This window comes from Terrapene carolina, unplaced genomic scaffold (assembly GCF_002925995.2).
Source record: "Terrapene carolina triunguis isolate 2854851 unplaced genomic scaffold, T_m_triunguis-2.0 Scaffold378, whole genome shotgun sequence".
Taxonomy (NCBI): domain Eukaryota; kingdom Metazoa; phylum Chordata; order Testudines; family Emydidae; genus Terrapene; species Terrapene triunguis.
Genome location: NW_020664729.1, coordinates 163,456 through 179,224, shown reverse-complemented (window position 1 = coordinate 179,224; position 15,769 = coordinate 163,456). Strand labels below are relative to the sequence as shown.

Sequence of the window (15,769 nt, the reverse complement as noted above, 5' to 3'; positions counted from 1 at the left end):
GTGAGAATTTTCCCTTCCTCATTTTTCTGCCAGCTACAGAAAATGTTGTAAAATTAAATAAAAAGGGGGGAGGGGGTGTAGGATGTAGAGCGGTATTTTGGAAAAAAAAACAAACCACAGAATTTCTCTCCCTTTTCCCAGCTAGTTCTTTAATAATGTTACCGTGGGAGCTTTGTGCTTGGAGTTTATCTCAGTTCAGTCTGAGAATTGGAATATAGATTACAAACACCCCCCCAAAGGAACAAATCACATTGCATTAGTCACTGGAATTATGACTAGCTGGGATGGAATGGATCCATCCAGCCCGCGACTGTAACACATTTAGCTACTGATAGCAATTAAATCTCCAATGTGTTCATTCACTGAGCAATGTATTTATTGATGCTGTTTATTTGCTGACCTCTTTACTGACCTGTCTTCCCTGGGGGAGAATGAATCTTAATTTATTAATGCTTCAGGGGCCTTAGAAGGTGTGAGAGCACTGTAACACAACAATTTGCAATATAATGTATGTATAAATATGTATTAAGTCTCCCAGCCCCTGCACTGGGGGTGGGGGGTGTCCTTTATAGATGGAGAAACTGAGCAACAGAGCAGAGAAGTGAGATTCCTAGTGGCATAGGTGGCTCCTGCTTGGGTTCAAACCCCCACGTGTACCTTTTGGGGGGACAAATCTGTGATAAGATGCCTAGATTCCAGGGCCAGAAGGGACCATCTAGTCTGACCTCCTGGATAACGTGGGCCAGAGAACTTCCCAAAACTAATTCCTAGAGCAGATCTGTTAGAAAAAAATCCTCTCTTTATTTAAAAATGGTCAGTGATGGAGAATCCACCACAGCCCTTGGTAAATTGTTCCACCGGTTAATTGCTCGCACCGGTACAAATTTACCCCTTTATTTCCGGTCTGAATGTGTTTAGCTTCAACTTCCAGCCATTGGATCGGGTTCGACCTTTCTCTGCTAGACTGAAGAGCCCGTTATTACATACTTGTTCCCAGGGTAGATATTTCAAGATGTCTCAGGTCACCTTTTAATCTTTGCTTTGTTAAACTAAAGAGATTGAGCTCTTTCAGTCTGTCACTGTAGGGGTTTTTTTTTTTTAATCCTTTAATCATTCTTGTTGCTCTTCTCTGATCCCTCTCCAATTTATCAATATTCTTCTTGAACTGTGGACACCAGAACTGGCCACTGGATTCCAGCAGCAGTCGCCCCAGTGCAAAATATAGAGGTAAAATAATCTCTCTGCTTCTCCTCGAGATTCCCCTGTTTATGCCTCCCAGGGTCACATTAGCTCTTTTGCCTAATGAGCTCTTTAAATTAGTAGACAAAGACCTGGATGATGAAAATTCCCAACTGTTTGATAATGAGATCGGACTGGCCAACAAGAGTTCTAGAGCAATGTGATGCTGAAGTTGGATTGGCCCACTGGTGTTCTAGAGCAGTGTGACAATAAGGTTGGATTGCCCCACGGGTGTTCTAGGGCAGTGTGATGCTGAGGTTGGATTGTCTGTCAGTGGTGTCACTGTATGTCCCCACTGTTTGTTCCTATGCCCCACACATGTCACCATCACCACTGTGTGCTGATCTCCCCCTGGGAGTGACGGCTTAATCATCGAGAGCCCAGCCGCTGATTGAATTTGGTCAGTCCCTGGAACTCCCCTGGAATTGCAGTGAGTATCGGGGTGGTGGTTGGGGTGTGGGAGACAATCCCTGGAATGCCGTTCCAGAGCCTCCTGCAGACTGCTCCCTGGGATCCCCCAGCCAGCCCCCTTCCTTCCAGCTCCACCACTCTCTCCTCTTCCCGAGTGTCAGGCTGATGCCTCATGGCTTCAATTACCAGGAGCTTGAAAGGCTCGATTGTCTGGAGCAAAGTGAAACCATCAGCTTTCCTCACCCCATGCTCCTCCCTGCTGCTGCTTGGGCCCTGGGGGCCTCTCCTTTCATAACCCACCCCTTCCCTCAGTTAAACTCCTCCTCCCGCCCCCATTGCTATGTGTTATTGCCCTGATGTGTCACTTTCCGCTCCTTGCTGAAATGCAGCCACCTCTGGGGTGGAATGGGGCAGCTGGGTGGCACTTTGGGACAGGAATTGAAGGAAAATCCTGTCTCCATGTGAAACAGCAGCGGGTTGCACAGGGTGAGATGGGCTCCTGCTACTGGAGGTTTCACCCGCCCCTGTAGTGGAGTGAGTGTGCCCTCCCCCCAGCTCCCCTCCTCTGGGGTTGGCTCTGGGGGCCTCCTGTTCCTGAGCCCCCAAAGGGGAGCTGGAGCTTCCCGAGGCAGAGAGGAGAAGGGGACTTGGCCCCTGGCCTCCCTGCAGTTTTGGAGATGGGGAGACCCTGATCTCTACGTTTCCTGAGGGGGACAGGGCAGGGCTGCATCTTGTCTGTCTGCTCCAGGCCCTTCTGGAGGCTGGAGAAGCCAACGCTGTCCCAAGTGCCCTGAGTCATGGGGTGTGCAGGGGCCGCTGCTCGGACAGGCCTTGGGGAGCCCGTGAGTAGGCAGAGGCTGGGAGTGTGGGCTTGTTTTCCCTCCATGGCCCCCTGGGAGCTGTCGTCTCTGAGCCAGACTGTTATTGGGATCCAGTTAAATAGCAATAGATGAGGATCGCTTTGGAGATGCATTAAGCGACGGTTAGAAGGGCCTGATTTATAGCTAGCCTCAGGGAACGCGCCGGCATTTAACTAACACACAATTACTGAGCTCGTCTGCCATGAGGGCCCCATGATAACCCACCTGACACATGGTAACTGACATGGGATAATGGACAGCACATGCCGCAACTACATGCAATGATGCCACATGCTGTAACGGCACGTGATGACGGCACATCCCATAAATAGCATGCAATCATATGCAACTGGCATGTCCTACATGATCACACATGACATAGCAGACCCACACTAGCTGTCCTGATTGATGTGTGGGATACATGACATAGCTGATCTCACATGTCACCGTACACAACTGGCGTGCCATAAATTACCCCACATGCCATAACAATGATAACTAACATGACACGTGGTAACGGGCCTGGGATGACCAAAAGCACATGCCATAAATGACATGGGACTTCTGACAGCACATGCCATAGTTGATCTCACTTGTGATACCATGGAACTGTCATTCCATAAATGACCACATTATCCTGCCATAACAGACAGGCGATAAGTTACCATGGGTAATATCATTTGGACTGCAGTAACTGAAAGCACATGTTGTAACTTATGTACAATAATTGACTTGACACGTGTAACCCCAGAACATGCTGTAACAGATCTCCACATGTGATAACATACAACTGACATGCAATAAATGACCCAAAGTGCCCCCCCCCATCACTGACAAAATGTCACCTGTTATCCCCCGTACCACAGTTGTTGCAGCCAGAGGCTATTGGGGCAGGCCCCTTTACCCTACCAGAGTGCTGCGAAGGGGCCCTCCTATAATGGCCAGTCAGACATTATTGGTCGCCTTCGGTTAAGCTGCCATGGAGTCATTTCTGGGATCCATTTCTCATCCACCATCTTAGGCAGGGATACTAGTTCTATAGCATTTTTCCTCCACGGATCTCAAAGAGCTTTACAAGGAAGATCAAGTTTATTATCCCTGTTTTACCATGGGGAAACTGAGACACGGAGACTCACCCAAGGTCACCGAGCGAGTCCGTGGCCGAACTGAGAACAGAATCCAGGTACCCTGACTTAGCCAAAGCTGGTCCAATGCACCTGTCTGGTGGGTTTGCTGTCACAGAGAAGGTGCAGAGCATATGACTCTAATGGGCAGTAGCGGGTGCTGTGGAGCATCTTGTTTTGAGATTGGCTGGTGATCCCTTTCCTATTGGTTCAAGGCTATTGTCTGTTTGCTGTAACATTTGTATAAGACCACAGTAACCTGTACTGGCTTGGGAGCTGAGGGGGGGAGGTGATCTTTATCCCTCTATTTGAGAGCTTGTAGAGATTAACCCTAGAGGATTTTCTGTAGAACTTGCAAAGTGAAAGAGAAGCGCCATGAACTGGGATGCAGGTGGGACACGTACAGCCATGTCGCCCTGGAGCAGTTGTTTTGGGTCCAAATGCCCATGGAAGTCAATGGAGTTTGGCTCAGAGTGTACTAGCCATTCAGGGTTTGGGGCACGAGACTGGAAGGGTCAAGGCCTGGCCAGACTGACTTGGGAAAGGCAGATGGGAGCTGGAACAACATGGACTGCGCTGGGCTGACTTGGGTTCAGAGAACTGAGCCGAGTCTTTCCGGGCGTTCTTTGCACTAGTGAATACGTACTGCACTAGCATGAGGAGAGACTGGCATTGGGGCAGATTACCCCTGGGGAAGATAGGAACCACTCCTCTCCCAGATCCAGGCAGAGAACCTAGAGGACCTGACTCCCCGTGTCCCCACTCTGACTACTAGACCCCACTCCCCTCCCAAAGCTGGGAATAGAACCCACAAGTTCTAACCCACAGTCCCCCTCCTCTAACAGCACTTCCAGCCATCTCTGTACCATGCTCTTTTCTTCGTGCCACCCAGCTTGCCTGGGAAACGGGCAGGAAGCCAGGCTGGGCAGTTTATTACCCCTGAAGGGCTGTGTTACGCCGGCGGGACAAAAGGGAGAGAAAGGAATAAACAAAACAAAAAGAGGGAGAGAAGAGAGAAAACCAGTCAGAATGAAAGTGGCGGGGGGAGGGAAGGAGAAGTGAAAGGCGCGGATGAATGGGGAGGAAACCTTCCCTGAGATGGAGCGAATGGGAGAGACCGGCAGAGAAAGGATCCCCCTGTGCACTACACTCACAAGTTGCAGGGGCAGCCCGGAATACTGAGTGCAAAAAAATCCGCCTGGAACAACAGCGGGAAAAAAGAACCCAGGAGACCGGGCCAAGAGCCGAGCCAGTGATTCATTGTTTCAGGAAGACGGGCCAGCTGGGAAACGTTTCCCTTTAAAGAAACACAACAGGAATTTCCCCTTCCCAGTGAAACCCGGAGAATAGAAAAGCAGCCCTGAGAAAGGGGGTGGCCTGTGAGGTTTCTATGGAGAGAAAATGGGGCCAGGAAATGCACTTGCGTGCGCACGCTACACACGCCCTTCTTCCCCCGCGGCCTGTGCACAGCTGGGGCATGACCGGCCTGCGGCAGGAGATGGGGTTGTGGCCACTTGAAATGAACAGATCGTGTAGTAGTGAGATGGGGCTGGTGGGAACAGTCCCAGACTCTAGAAAGGGGTTAGATTGGATCCCTGAGCCCAACACTTGGGTAGATAACGTGATGTCTGGTGAGACAGATACAGCTCTGTCAGTGAAGAGATGCGGGGGAGGTGGGGGCTGCAGAGGAGGAGACTCTCATGCCTGCAGTGGGCAGAGGGTGTGGCTGGAGAGGAGGGAGGAGGCTGTTGCTAGAAGGACAGAAGATGCCTGGATATTCAGCGAGGGGTAAGGGCCCGGGGCCTGGCTGGATCACAGCCTGGAAGGAGTAGATGGGGGGAGATCCTGAACCGAGCAGGCAGACAGTGGGGTTATCTGGGGATGGGAGTGTCTCTGTTTAGCTAATTGTGTATAAAATTCCGGTCCTTCTCCTGGATCCAGACATTTCTAGTCTACATCCGGCTGCCCTGTCCCAGTCTCGAGCACTCTTGAGCTCCCCGTAGCAAAAGGAGAGGGTGGGTGCGGCAGGGCAAAGGGCTTTGTAGGGATTGGCTGTGGGTGCAGGCCTGGGTTTCGGGCACCACCACTGCGGGCGTGTTCGGCTCCAGGTTTGTGACTTGGGTCTCTTGTACACTGAGGGGCCCCCTGTGAAAGTGGTGCTGGGATCTCAGTCTGGCTCCAGTGTTTGTTCTCAGTGAATCTGGTTATTCCAGAGGAGATGATGCTCTGTTGGGCAGTGTAGCGATAGGGGCATCCAGTTTTCAGCACCCTCTAGTGGTCATGCCAAGGACAGACGTTCTTAGCTCAGGAAATGCCTCTTGAGAGGGACAAAATAAACCCAGCTGGGCTGTTAGCGGTAAAGCCCGGCGTCTCTGTCCCAAATCTTTACCAAAATCAGGGGGGGTGTATCATGGGTGGGCCGGGACCGAGGTGAGAGTGCTATAGAAGCCCCAGAGACATGGGGATGGAGGGAGACGTTAGAGAGATGAAGGAGTTGGATGGATCCTGGAGAACGATGTGGGGATGGAGGAAGGGAGAGGTAGTTTCTGGGGATGGAGGAATTGGGGCATTGGATATTGGTGGCCAGACGTGATGGATAGATTACATATTGTGATAGGTGATCGCTGGCTGGTTACAATGAAAGGATCGATACTGTGGACAGATGTATGGATTGATGCATAGATTCTGTGGCAGATGGATACTGGGGATGGATGGATGGACAGGTGGATACTGGGGATGGATGGATGGACAGATGGATACTGAGGACGGATGGATAGACAGACGGATGCTGGGGATGGATGGCTGGTTGGCTGGATGGAGCCCCACTTTGCCCCCCCACCTGGCTGGCTGCTGGCCTCACTGCCCCCTTTCCATCAGGAAAAGTCAGAGACAATCTGGGCCCTGACAGAACCAACCCCCGCTGTCCTCCCCCCACATCCCCACCCCATGTCTCTCCAGGCGCCAGGTGTGTGGGATGGGGGGAGGGGGGGCTGCCCCAGGGGAGAAGGAGAGAAAGAAGAAAACAGTAAGTGAAAGAAATAGTGGTTGCCATGGTGACCGTCTTTACCGTCATGGTGGATGGCAGTGGTTTCCAGGGCAACGAAGAGGAAACGAGGCGGCTCAGCGCGAGGGATGGGGGGGCTGGGCTCTGGGGCAATATTGTGCCCTGTTGCCAGAGTTTGGATGCCAGATCTCAGGCCCGGGGAAGCCCCCACAGGTCCCATCTCCTCCCGCACCCAGGGCCCAGCACGAGGTCACCCCTACAGACTTCCCCAGCAGCCCTGTACCCAGCAGCCCAGGACTCCCAATGGCACCTCCTTGGGGGGTCTGTACCCTGCAGCCAGATCTGTTCCCCTGTCATGGAGCAACAGGGCTGCCCACCCTTCCCCCGGGGGACTCGCATCAGGGCTCTGAAGATGCTTCTCCCCCTCTGCCATTGCCCAGCCGGATGGATTTAACCCTTTTCCTCTCTTCCCATAACTCATGCTCCTCCCCTGCCCCCCCTGCCCGCCCCTCTCTGAACTCCCCTCGCTCGGCCGATGTCTTTGTGGCCCCACCGGGGCTGGAACGGGAGAGGGATGAGGCTGGGGGCAGGGGAAGGAGCAGGATACGGTTCCATAAATACCAGTGTGCGGTGCAGTTGTCACGAGGCGGGGGGTGTTGGTGTCATTCTATTAGGGGGGCATCAGATGTGATGTGTGTGTACTGGGGAGTGTCAGTACGTCTGTGTGTGCTGGGGGTGTCGGGATATGTCTTTGGGGGTGTTAGTAAATGGAGCGTATGTATGTTTGTGTATGGGGGCTGTCAGTAGATGGTTTTGTGTGTGTTGGGCGTACTAGAATCTGTTGCCTTTGGGGGGTGTCAGTAGATGATGGGGTGTTGGGGGTATCAGGATAGGTGTGAGTGCTTGGGCAGAATCGGTTCAGCCCTGTGTCTCTCTCCATAGGCAGATGGGGTGCTCAGCACTCGGGGGAAGTGAGGCACGTGTGGATAGGGGTGAGTGTGCAGTGAAGTATGACCTGATTGTGTGTGTCGCGGTGTCTCCAGCGCTCTGCTCTGTGCAGCTCCCATCTCTGTCAGAACCAATGAGTGTCACATGAGTCACAGCCCAGCCGGCCCGATCCCACTGATGCCACAGCCCTAGTGTGCTCGCTGCACTGTGTGTGTGTGCGTGGCCGTGTGTGCACACACGTGGAGTGATTGTGGAGTGGTATGAGTGTGTGACTGTGGAGGGTGTATGTCACTGTGTCAGGGTGTGTGTGCAGGGGAGTGATGGGCTAGGGAGAGCAGAGTGATGCTGTTTGCTCTGTGTGTGCGCCCACTTGGGCTTTGTGTCATTGTGTAGGGCGTGTGTTTGAGGGGTCAGTGTCTGAGCTCCAAAGAGGAGGAGTGCATCAGAGTGATGGTGTCTATGGTGTGTATGTCATTGTGTAGGGGTATGTGAGTGTGTGGCATTGTGCAGAGTTGTGTGTATGAGAATAATTGTGTAGGAATGTGTGTTGTGTACTGATGGGGGTATGAGTGTAAGTGAACAGGGGTATGGGTGTGATTGTGCTGGGGTGCGAGTGTGATTTGACAGGGCTGTGGGAATGGGTGTGATTGTGCTGGGGTGTGAGTGTGATTTGACAGGACTGTGGGAATGGGTGTGATTGTGCCAGGGTGCGAGTGTGATTTGATAGGGCTGTGGGAATGGGTGTGATTGTGATGGGGGGTGTAAGTGTGATTTGATAGGGCTGTGGGAATGGGTATGATTGTGGGGGGGGAGTTAGTGAGTGTGCAGGGCTCGGAGTATCCCACAAAATAGCAGTGTAGGTGTGCATGAGTGTGTGCGGTGGGGTATACGAGCAAGCTGGGAGGACTGGGAGAGCTCCAGTGTCTGCCATGGGCTCCGTGTGTTGCTACTTGGGAAGGTGAATGCCTGGGTCTGGTCACCAGCCCTGGCGTCTCCTCCCTACTGAGCAGCCTCCCAGCTAGGAACAAGTGTCACCAAATGGCATGTTTATCAACGGGGGAGGGGGCGTCTTTCTTATCCAGGTCACTGGTTTGGTGCCTCGCCTTAATCTGCCAAAAACTGTCTGAAAATCCGGCCATTCCCCAAATCCATGGGTCATTAGCGGCTGGATCGGAGCAGAAATAACAGGGTAGCAGTATAATGAGAGAGAGAGAGCGCAAGAATGCGGGGGAGGGGCAGTTCATTCCAACCGTTCCCTCCATTCTTGAAAATGAACAAACCCCTCCTCAGTGTGTGTGTACATGCATGCACACACACATACACATGCGTGCACACACACTTACATACGCATGCACGCACACTCACATGCACACACACACACTCAAGCACATACACACTCATTCACTCACATACTCACTCACTCGCCCACACACTCATGCTCACCCCGCTCTGCCCCTCCCCCAGCTCCTGCTGGGCAGTCTCATCTGGATGACAAAACCAGTGACATTTTCCCCAGGAAATTGGCAGATTTCTGCCTCCTGGGACAAAACTCAGCAGCAGTAAAACCCTGGGCTCTGGCTGCGTGTGTCAGGAAAGCCAGGCTGGCCAGTGCCACTGGTGAAAATTGTGCATGCAGAATCTTTATGTGTAGGGATTGTTTGGGCTCCAGGTCCCACATATCTGTGCGGATCCCAGAGCAAGCCCTGGGATTTGAACTCTGATCTCTAATCTGTGCCTCGGGCTGGGACTAACAGACCCCTCAGGGGTCTGTGCCAACCTGGAAGCAATGCAGAGTGCAGGTGGGGGTTATTAGGGGAGTTTGTTGGGACCAAGGTAAAATCAATGGAATAGGTTCAGAACCATAGGGAATCCTGTAGCCCTGAACTTCCTGCTTTAGGATAGAAAGTTCCCAGAGTGGCTGTTATCGGATTTGGAGCAAACTGATCTTCCTATGCCCCCCAGGCACGCTCAGCTGCCAGGCAGCCATCCACAGGTGCACGCACTTGTACCCATAGGCAAACACCTATAGAGAGACAACCACAGCCCTAGACATCTCCACTCATACACATGCTTATCACATAGGCCTGCTATAGACTGCTTACGTGCTGCTGCCTGACAGCCCGGTGCTCTCAAAGCTTTGCCGGAGTCTGCACCCAAAGGGCCGTGGTGCTCAGAGTGAGCTGCGTGGGCAGGTGGCAGACCTGTCAAACCTGCCCTTTAATCTTGTGCATAAGAAAGACCGGTCGGCGCCTGCTGGAATTGCTGAAGTGGAGGTGACAGAGCTACGGAGGGTCCAGCTGCTGGCTTGGAAATCTCTAGGGATCTTGTTTTCCTTTTCATTACACACCTGCCCAGAATTGTGCCTGCTACCAAGGGCAATATCTGGAAAATACTGCCCAGTGTCTGCCCACCAACACCCTGTGCCCAAGGGGACATCTCACCCCCACCTGAGAGACCATTCCTTGCCTTTAGAGCTCTGGCTGCGGGGCATTTTATATCAGTCCCGCACAGAGACAGGGGTTAGCCACAAAGTCTCTGGTTTCTGAATGGATGCCACTACTGACACCATAGAGTTCAAGGTCAGAAGAGACCACCAGATTATCTAGACCGACCTCCTCCATGGCACAGGCCGCCAACCCCACCAACACCCGCACATTAAACCCAACAGCCAAAGTTAAACCCCTCTGCAATGTCAGAGGGAAAGTTCCTTCCTGACTCAGTGAGACCCTGAGCAGGTGAGCAAGAACCAGCCAGTCTGGGAGAGAATGCCAGATGCCATCCCAGAGCCCTGGCCCTCCCCGTCCAGTGTCCTGTTCCCAGCTGTGGCCATCCTTGATGCTTCAGAGGAAGGAGATATAAAACACAAACAGAGAATACATTGCAGGGGCAGTGGGGATGGGAGAATCCCTTCCTGACCCTTGCAGGCAGCCGTCTGAAACCCTGAAGCATGCCCTTTTAGGGACAGAAGACATGAACCAGAAGTGAGGCCCGTGGCGGCTGAGCCCTGCCCCCCACCATCACAAGCAACCCCATCGTACGATCGCACTCGTAAATTTATCCAGCTCTCTCTTAACGTGAATTGTTTGCTCCCAGCCCCCAACTCCTAGGAGAGGCTGTTCCAGAACCTCCCCCTTCTGAGGGTTAGAAACCTTCTTCTAATTACCAGCCTGAATTTGTTCTTTAGTTTATATTCATTTGTTCTTATGGCAACATTGTTCTTTAGCCTAAAAGCTCTTCCCTGCCCTGGTATTAACCCCCCCCCCCCCCGATGTATTTAGAGAGAGCGATCATAGCCCCTGTCAGCTTTCTTTTTGCTAAGAAAGCCCAACTCTTCCAGTCTCCTCTCCTAAGACAGGTCTCCATTTCCCTGTCCCCTGTCCCTCCTAGCAGCTCTGCTCTGCACCTGTCCAGGTCAAATTCATCTTTCTTGAACATGGGTGGCCAGAACTGGACACAGTATTCCAAAGGAGGTTTCCCCAGTGCCTTGTACAATGGCCCTAATACTTCTCTCTCTCTCTCTCCTGAAAATGCATCCACCCTGGCTATGTTGTTCCACTAGTTATTTATCCCCACTGTTAAAAATGCGCGCCTTATTTCCAGTCTGAATTTGTCCCACTTCATTTTCTAGCCATTGGATCGTGTTAGACCTTTCTCTGCTAGATTGAAAAGCCCGCTATTAAATATATGTTCTCAGTGTAGGTACTTATAGGCTGTAATCAAATCACCACATAACCTCTTTGTTAAGCGAAATAAATCGAGCTCCTTGAGTCTGTCACTATCAGGCAGATTTTCTAATCCTTTAATTGTTCTTGTGGCTCTTCTCTGAGCCCTCTCCAGTTTGTCAACATCCTTCGTGAACTGTGGGCACGAGAATTGGATACAGGATCCCAGCAACAGTCACACTAGTGCCAGATACAGAGATAAAATAACCTCTCTGCTCCTACTCGAGATTCCTGTTTATGCCTCCAATGATCACATTAGCTCTTTTGGCCACAACATCACAGTGGGAGCTGTTTATGTTCTGCTGATTATCCACCACAGCCCCCAAATCTTTTTCAGTCACTGCTTCCCAGGGTAGTGTCCCCCCATCCTGTAAGTACGGCTACACTCTTCCTAGATGTACACATTTACCGTTAGCCGTATTAAAATGCATATTGTTTGCTTGCACCCAGTTTATCAAGCGATCCAGATTGCGCTGTGACAGTGACCTGTCCTCTTCACTATTTACCACTTCACTTTTTGTGTCATCTGCAAACTTTATCAGTGAGGGTTTGATGTTTTCGTCCAGGGCATTGATACAAATGTTAAATAGGGTAGGGCCAAGAACTGATCCCTGCAGGACCCCCATGAAAACACACCCACTTAATGATGATTCTCCATTTATAGTTACATTTTGAGACTAATCACTTAGCCAGCTTTTAATCCATTTACTGTCTGCAGTGTTAATTCTAGATCAGTCTCGTTTTTTTAATCAAAATGTCATGCGGGATCACGTCAAACGCCTTGCAGAAGTCTCCGTATATTAAAACAACACTGTTTACCTTTATCAACAAAACATGTAATCTCATCAAAAACCCGGCATCACGTTAGTCTGACAGGATCTATATTTCATAAACCCATGCTGATTGGCATTAATTACATTACCCTCCTTTCATTCTCTAAATTCTAACCTTAATTCTCTCTCCTCCTCTGTCGCTTCCAACTGATATGCCGCTAGCTCGTAGCAGAAATTATTATCATGAGCCCCTAAGTGCATGACTTCGCACTTGGTACAATTGAATTTCACCCCATTTCTGTCACTCTTGTCTCCAAGGTCATCTCACAATTCTTGTATAATGTTCCGGCTCTCCTCTGTATGGGTGATGCCTCCCCTCTTTGAATCATCAGCAAAATAACCTCCCTCCAGCCTGATCTTTCACCTTTCAGCACATCCCATAGGAACAGGCTAATCACCCGTTCTGTGAAAAAGCATTTCCGCCGATCACTTGTGAATTTCACCCTTTCCCATGTCAGTGACTGTCTCTCGTTGAAACAGGGAGAACAGCCCTGGATCTCCCTTCTCGATCCCATTCAGGATTTTATCACATCCCCTCTCTAAGGGGAACAGTCCAGATCTCTTCAGTCTCTCCTCCGAGGGGTGTCCCCAGGCTCCTAGCATCCCCCGGTTGGTGTTGGACACAGAGGCAAAACCCAAGGGGTTCAACCAATCCAATGTTTACTGCAGCCTCTCAGAGACTGCACCACGACCGGATCCAGTCTGTTCCCTTGTTGGAGAGCGGGTCCCTTCATAGCACAAAGCCCCAGGTATTGCAGGTCTAGTACACCAGGTCCTCAAGCGGAAACCGAGTCCCCAGAGCCATTGTAGTTGCTCCTCCGTCTGTACGGCAGTAGCAGGCTGTTGTAGGAGCGAGGGTCGGCCATGGCGGGGGGGAGCGTGGGGCCCACGGAGTGACCTCAGGGCGATATTAGTACAGAAGGGCTTTGGTGGTGAAGCACACCTTGCCTCCCAGCCCTGTTCCCCTGCCCCCTTGGCAGTGCCGTTCTGCCCCCCCGCCCCCCTCCTCCTGCTCGCTCGAGGCCTGCGCCTGTACCTGGAGCAGCCTCCTTCACGCGCCCCCTGCTCGCGGAGGTGGAATTGAACCTGGGGGGATTCTGTGTGGGGGCCGTTGGGCACGGTCAGGCCTTGGGGTTCTCCCAGGCTCGGAGGAAGCCCCGTAGATGGCCAGTGCAGGGACCTGGCTAGCGCTGTCTATGCTTAGCACAGTCTGCAAGGGGGGCTGGCATCACCCAGGGGATGGGCTTAGGGGTAAGGACGCCAGGGGCCAGTTTCCAGCTCTGCCATTATTCTAAGGCGTGTCGGGGGGGAAATCCCGACCCCCTCAGAGCCTCAGTTTCCCCATCTGTAGCAGGGGATCGTGTCGCGCGCTCAGCGGTGCGGGGGCACGCAGAGTCAGAGGCTGCGTCTGAAAAGCTGGAGCGAAGTGACTGCGCAAACTGGGCTCCCTGTTTGTTGCCTTACCCACAACCCCGCCCCACCCCCACTGGTCTCAAAGCACCATGCGGGGTGTGTGTGGGGGGGTCTCAATCCCCATGGCAGGTTTCGAGGGGGAGGCCAGGTCAGCGGGTGAGGGCTGCTAACCCTGCCCTCCCTCATCATTGCAGCCCGGACGCTCCCTGCCCTGGTGCTCCCGGCTCCTGGCACAGAGCCGCTGAATCTCTCCGGCAAGGGTTTAACTTTTAAAGGTCTTCGCAGCCACCAACCACCAGTGAGGCGGGACTGGAGGGGGAGGACAGGAGCCTGACAGTCCATGGGCCCGATCCTGGGCCAAGTCCCCAGAGAATTCCCCCACCAGCAGGCCTGTCCAGGGCAGAGTGGGGGGCTCAGTCTCTGTGGCCCAGTGGGTCCTTGGTCCCCTGTGCACCGGAGAAGTGCCGTGGTGTTGAGAGGGAGGGAGGCACTGGGCTGGGCGTCCTGGGGTGACCTAGGGAAGTCCCTATGCCTGTCTTCTCTGTCCAGATTGTCTGGGGCAGGGACTGTATCGGTACAGCGCCTGGCACAGTGGGGCCCTGGTGTCAGCCCCTGGGCACTTCCAGGAGGTAGATCCCAGTGACAGTGTTAACGTATCTGGGGTCGGGGCTAACGGCATTTCTGATGTGGACATGTGGGACCTGGGCCTAGACCGCCCCAAATTCATTGCCCAGGGCTGCACCCGGGTGCCATTGGCAAGGGGAGGCGGCTCCCGGCTCGGGGCGGTAACTGGCCTGCCGGGGCTGGGTCTAACCGGGCTGCTGTCCGTCTGCTCCCCCTGCAGCAATGGCGGAGTACTGCAGCCTGCTGAAGGAGCTGGCGGAGAACATCACCAACGAGGACCTGGACCAGCTGAAGTCGGCCTGCAAGGAGGACATCCCTAGTGAGAAGCACGAGGCGATCACCACGAGCAAAGACTGGTTCAGTTTCCTGGAGGAGCACAACAAGCTGGACAAAGGTGAGCGTGTGCACGGCTGGCGCCGCTCGGTCCTGCTAGCACAGCCCTACGCTGCCCCCGCGCACAGTTCGGCTCACGCCCCTCAGGCCCAAGCCCTGTTCCTGAATCGCGGGCGGCACTGCAGGCTGCTAAGTGAGGTTTGACTCCCCGACCCAGTGTCCGTGCTGCCCGACACAGTTATTGTTCGGTCCACTCCTCTCTAGGGCTTTGCCCAATGGCTGGGTCCCTGTTGGTAGATATTGGGGATGGAAGGACAGATAGATCCAGTGGATGGGTGGATGCCTCAGTGATCCGTCCCTCTCCATCAATGCCCCCCTCCCCGTCTCTCTCTCTCTGAGAGATGGCTGCGGTTTATTTTATGCCCTGGGGCTGGTGCCTGCCCTCAGCGAATGGCTGGTGAGGATGGATATTTCCATAGCCCATTCATTTGTCCAAGGGTTGATCCCCTGGCCCAGCACTGAGATGCAACCACTTCTGGGCTGGAACCTGGCAGATTGTTTCACCGATGCAGCACAGGAGTTCAGGTCGGGGAGAGAAAAATAGTCCCCTGAACAACTGAAACCACCGTCTGATTCTCCCCTCCCAGAATGGGGCCAGGACACCTGGGTTCCTCCCTCCCAGTGCCATGGGACCCTTAATGACATCTTTTATAGGACAACACCCACCTGCCAAAGGAGGCTGGATCATCAACACTGCAGCTTGCAGGCCAAGGGGGGCTCCTATCCATGTGCAAGGGGGTGCCCCATTGGGGGGTAGGCGAGGGCGGTGTCCCTCCCAATTCCTGACTGAGGCTTCCAAGCAAAGTGACATGACCCATCCCACACCCTGAGAATCCATGCGGAGCCCAGTGCATGCTGGGACAGCCCTTTGCGGTGGGCTGGCACCTCAGCTCCTGGTGGAAATGGCCGATTCACACCAGCCATGGGCTGATCTCAGGAGCTCTGTGTCTGCGAGTGGCCCCTGCATCCACACGGCGCTTTGCAGCAGCTGCAGGGAGAACACAGGCAGCGCCACCCCAGGAAGCAGATTGCCCCAGGGTCTCTACCAGCCCTTCTTCCCCAGCCAGGGAGACCTGAAGGTGAAAGCAGCCCAGCCCTGTGAGTCAGCCCAGCGGCCTTGGGAACAGCCAGTCCCAGTTCCCAGGAGAGACAGTGACTCAGCAGGCCCAGCCAGGAGATGTGTTCCTGGGAGGTGAAA

The 15,769-nt window shown here is 53.3% G+C and overlaps 1 protein-coding gene across 1 annotated transcript in view; it reads left to right on the top strand.

Moving 5' to 3' along the window:
* Window positions 1-5,371: 5,371 nt before the first annotated feature.
* PEA15 (proliferation and apoptosis adaptor protein 15) overlaps window positions 5,372-15,769 on the top strand; it is a 13,146-nt gene continuing 2,748 nt past the window's right edge. The window contains exons 1-2 of the mRNA XM_026658003.1: window positions 5,372-5,422; window positions 14,399-14,572. Of these exons, the coding sequence (XP_026513788.1) occupies window positions 5,401-5,422; window positions 14,399-14,572 (196 nt within the window). The 5' untranslated portion in view covers window positions 5,372-5,400. The remainder of the gene's footprint in view (window positions 5,423-14,398; window positions 14,573-15,769) is intronic.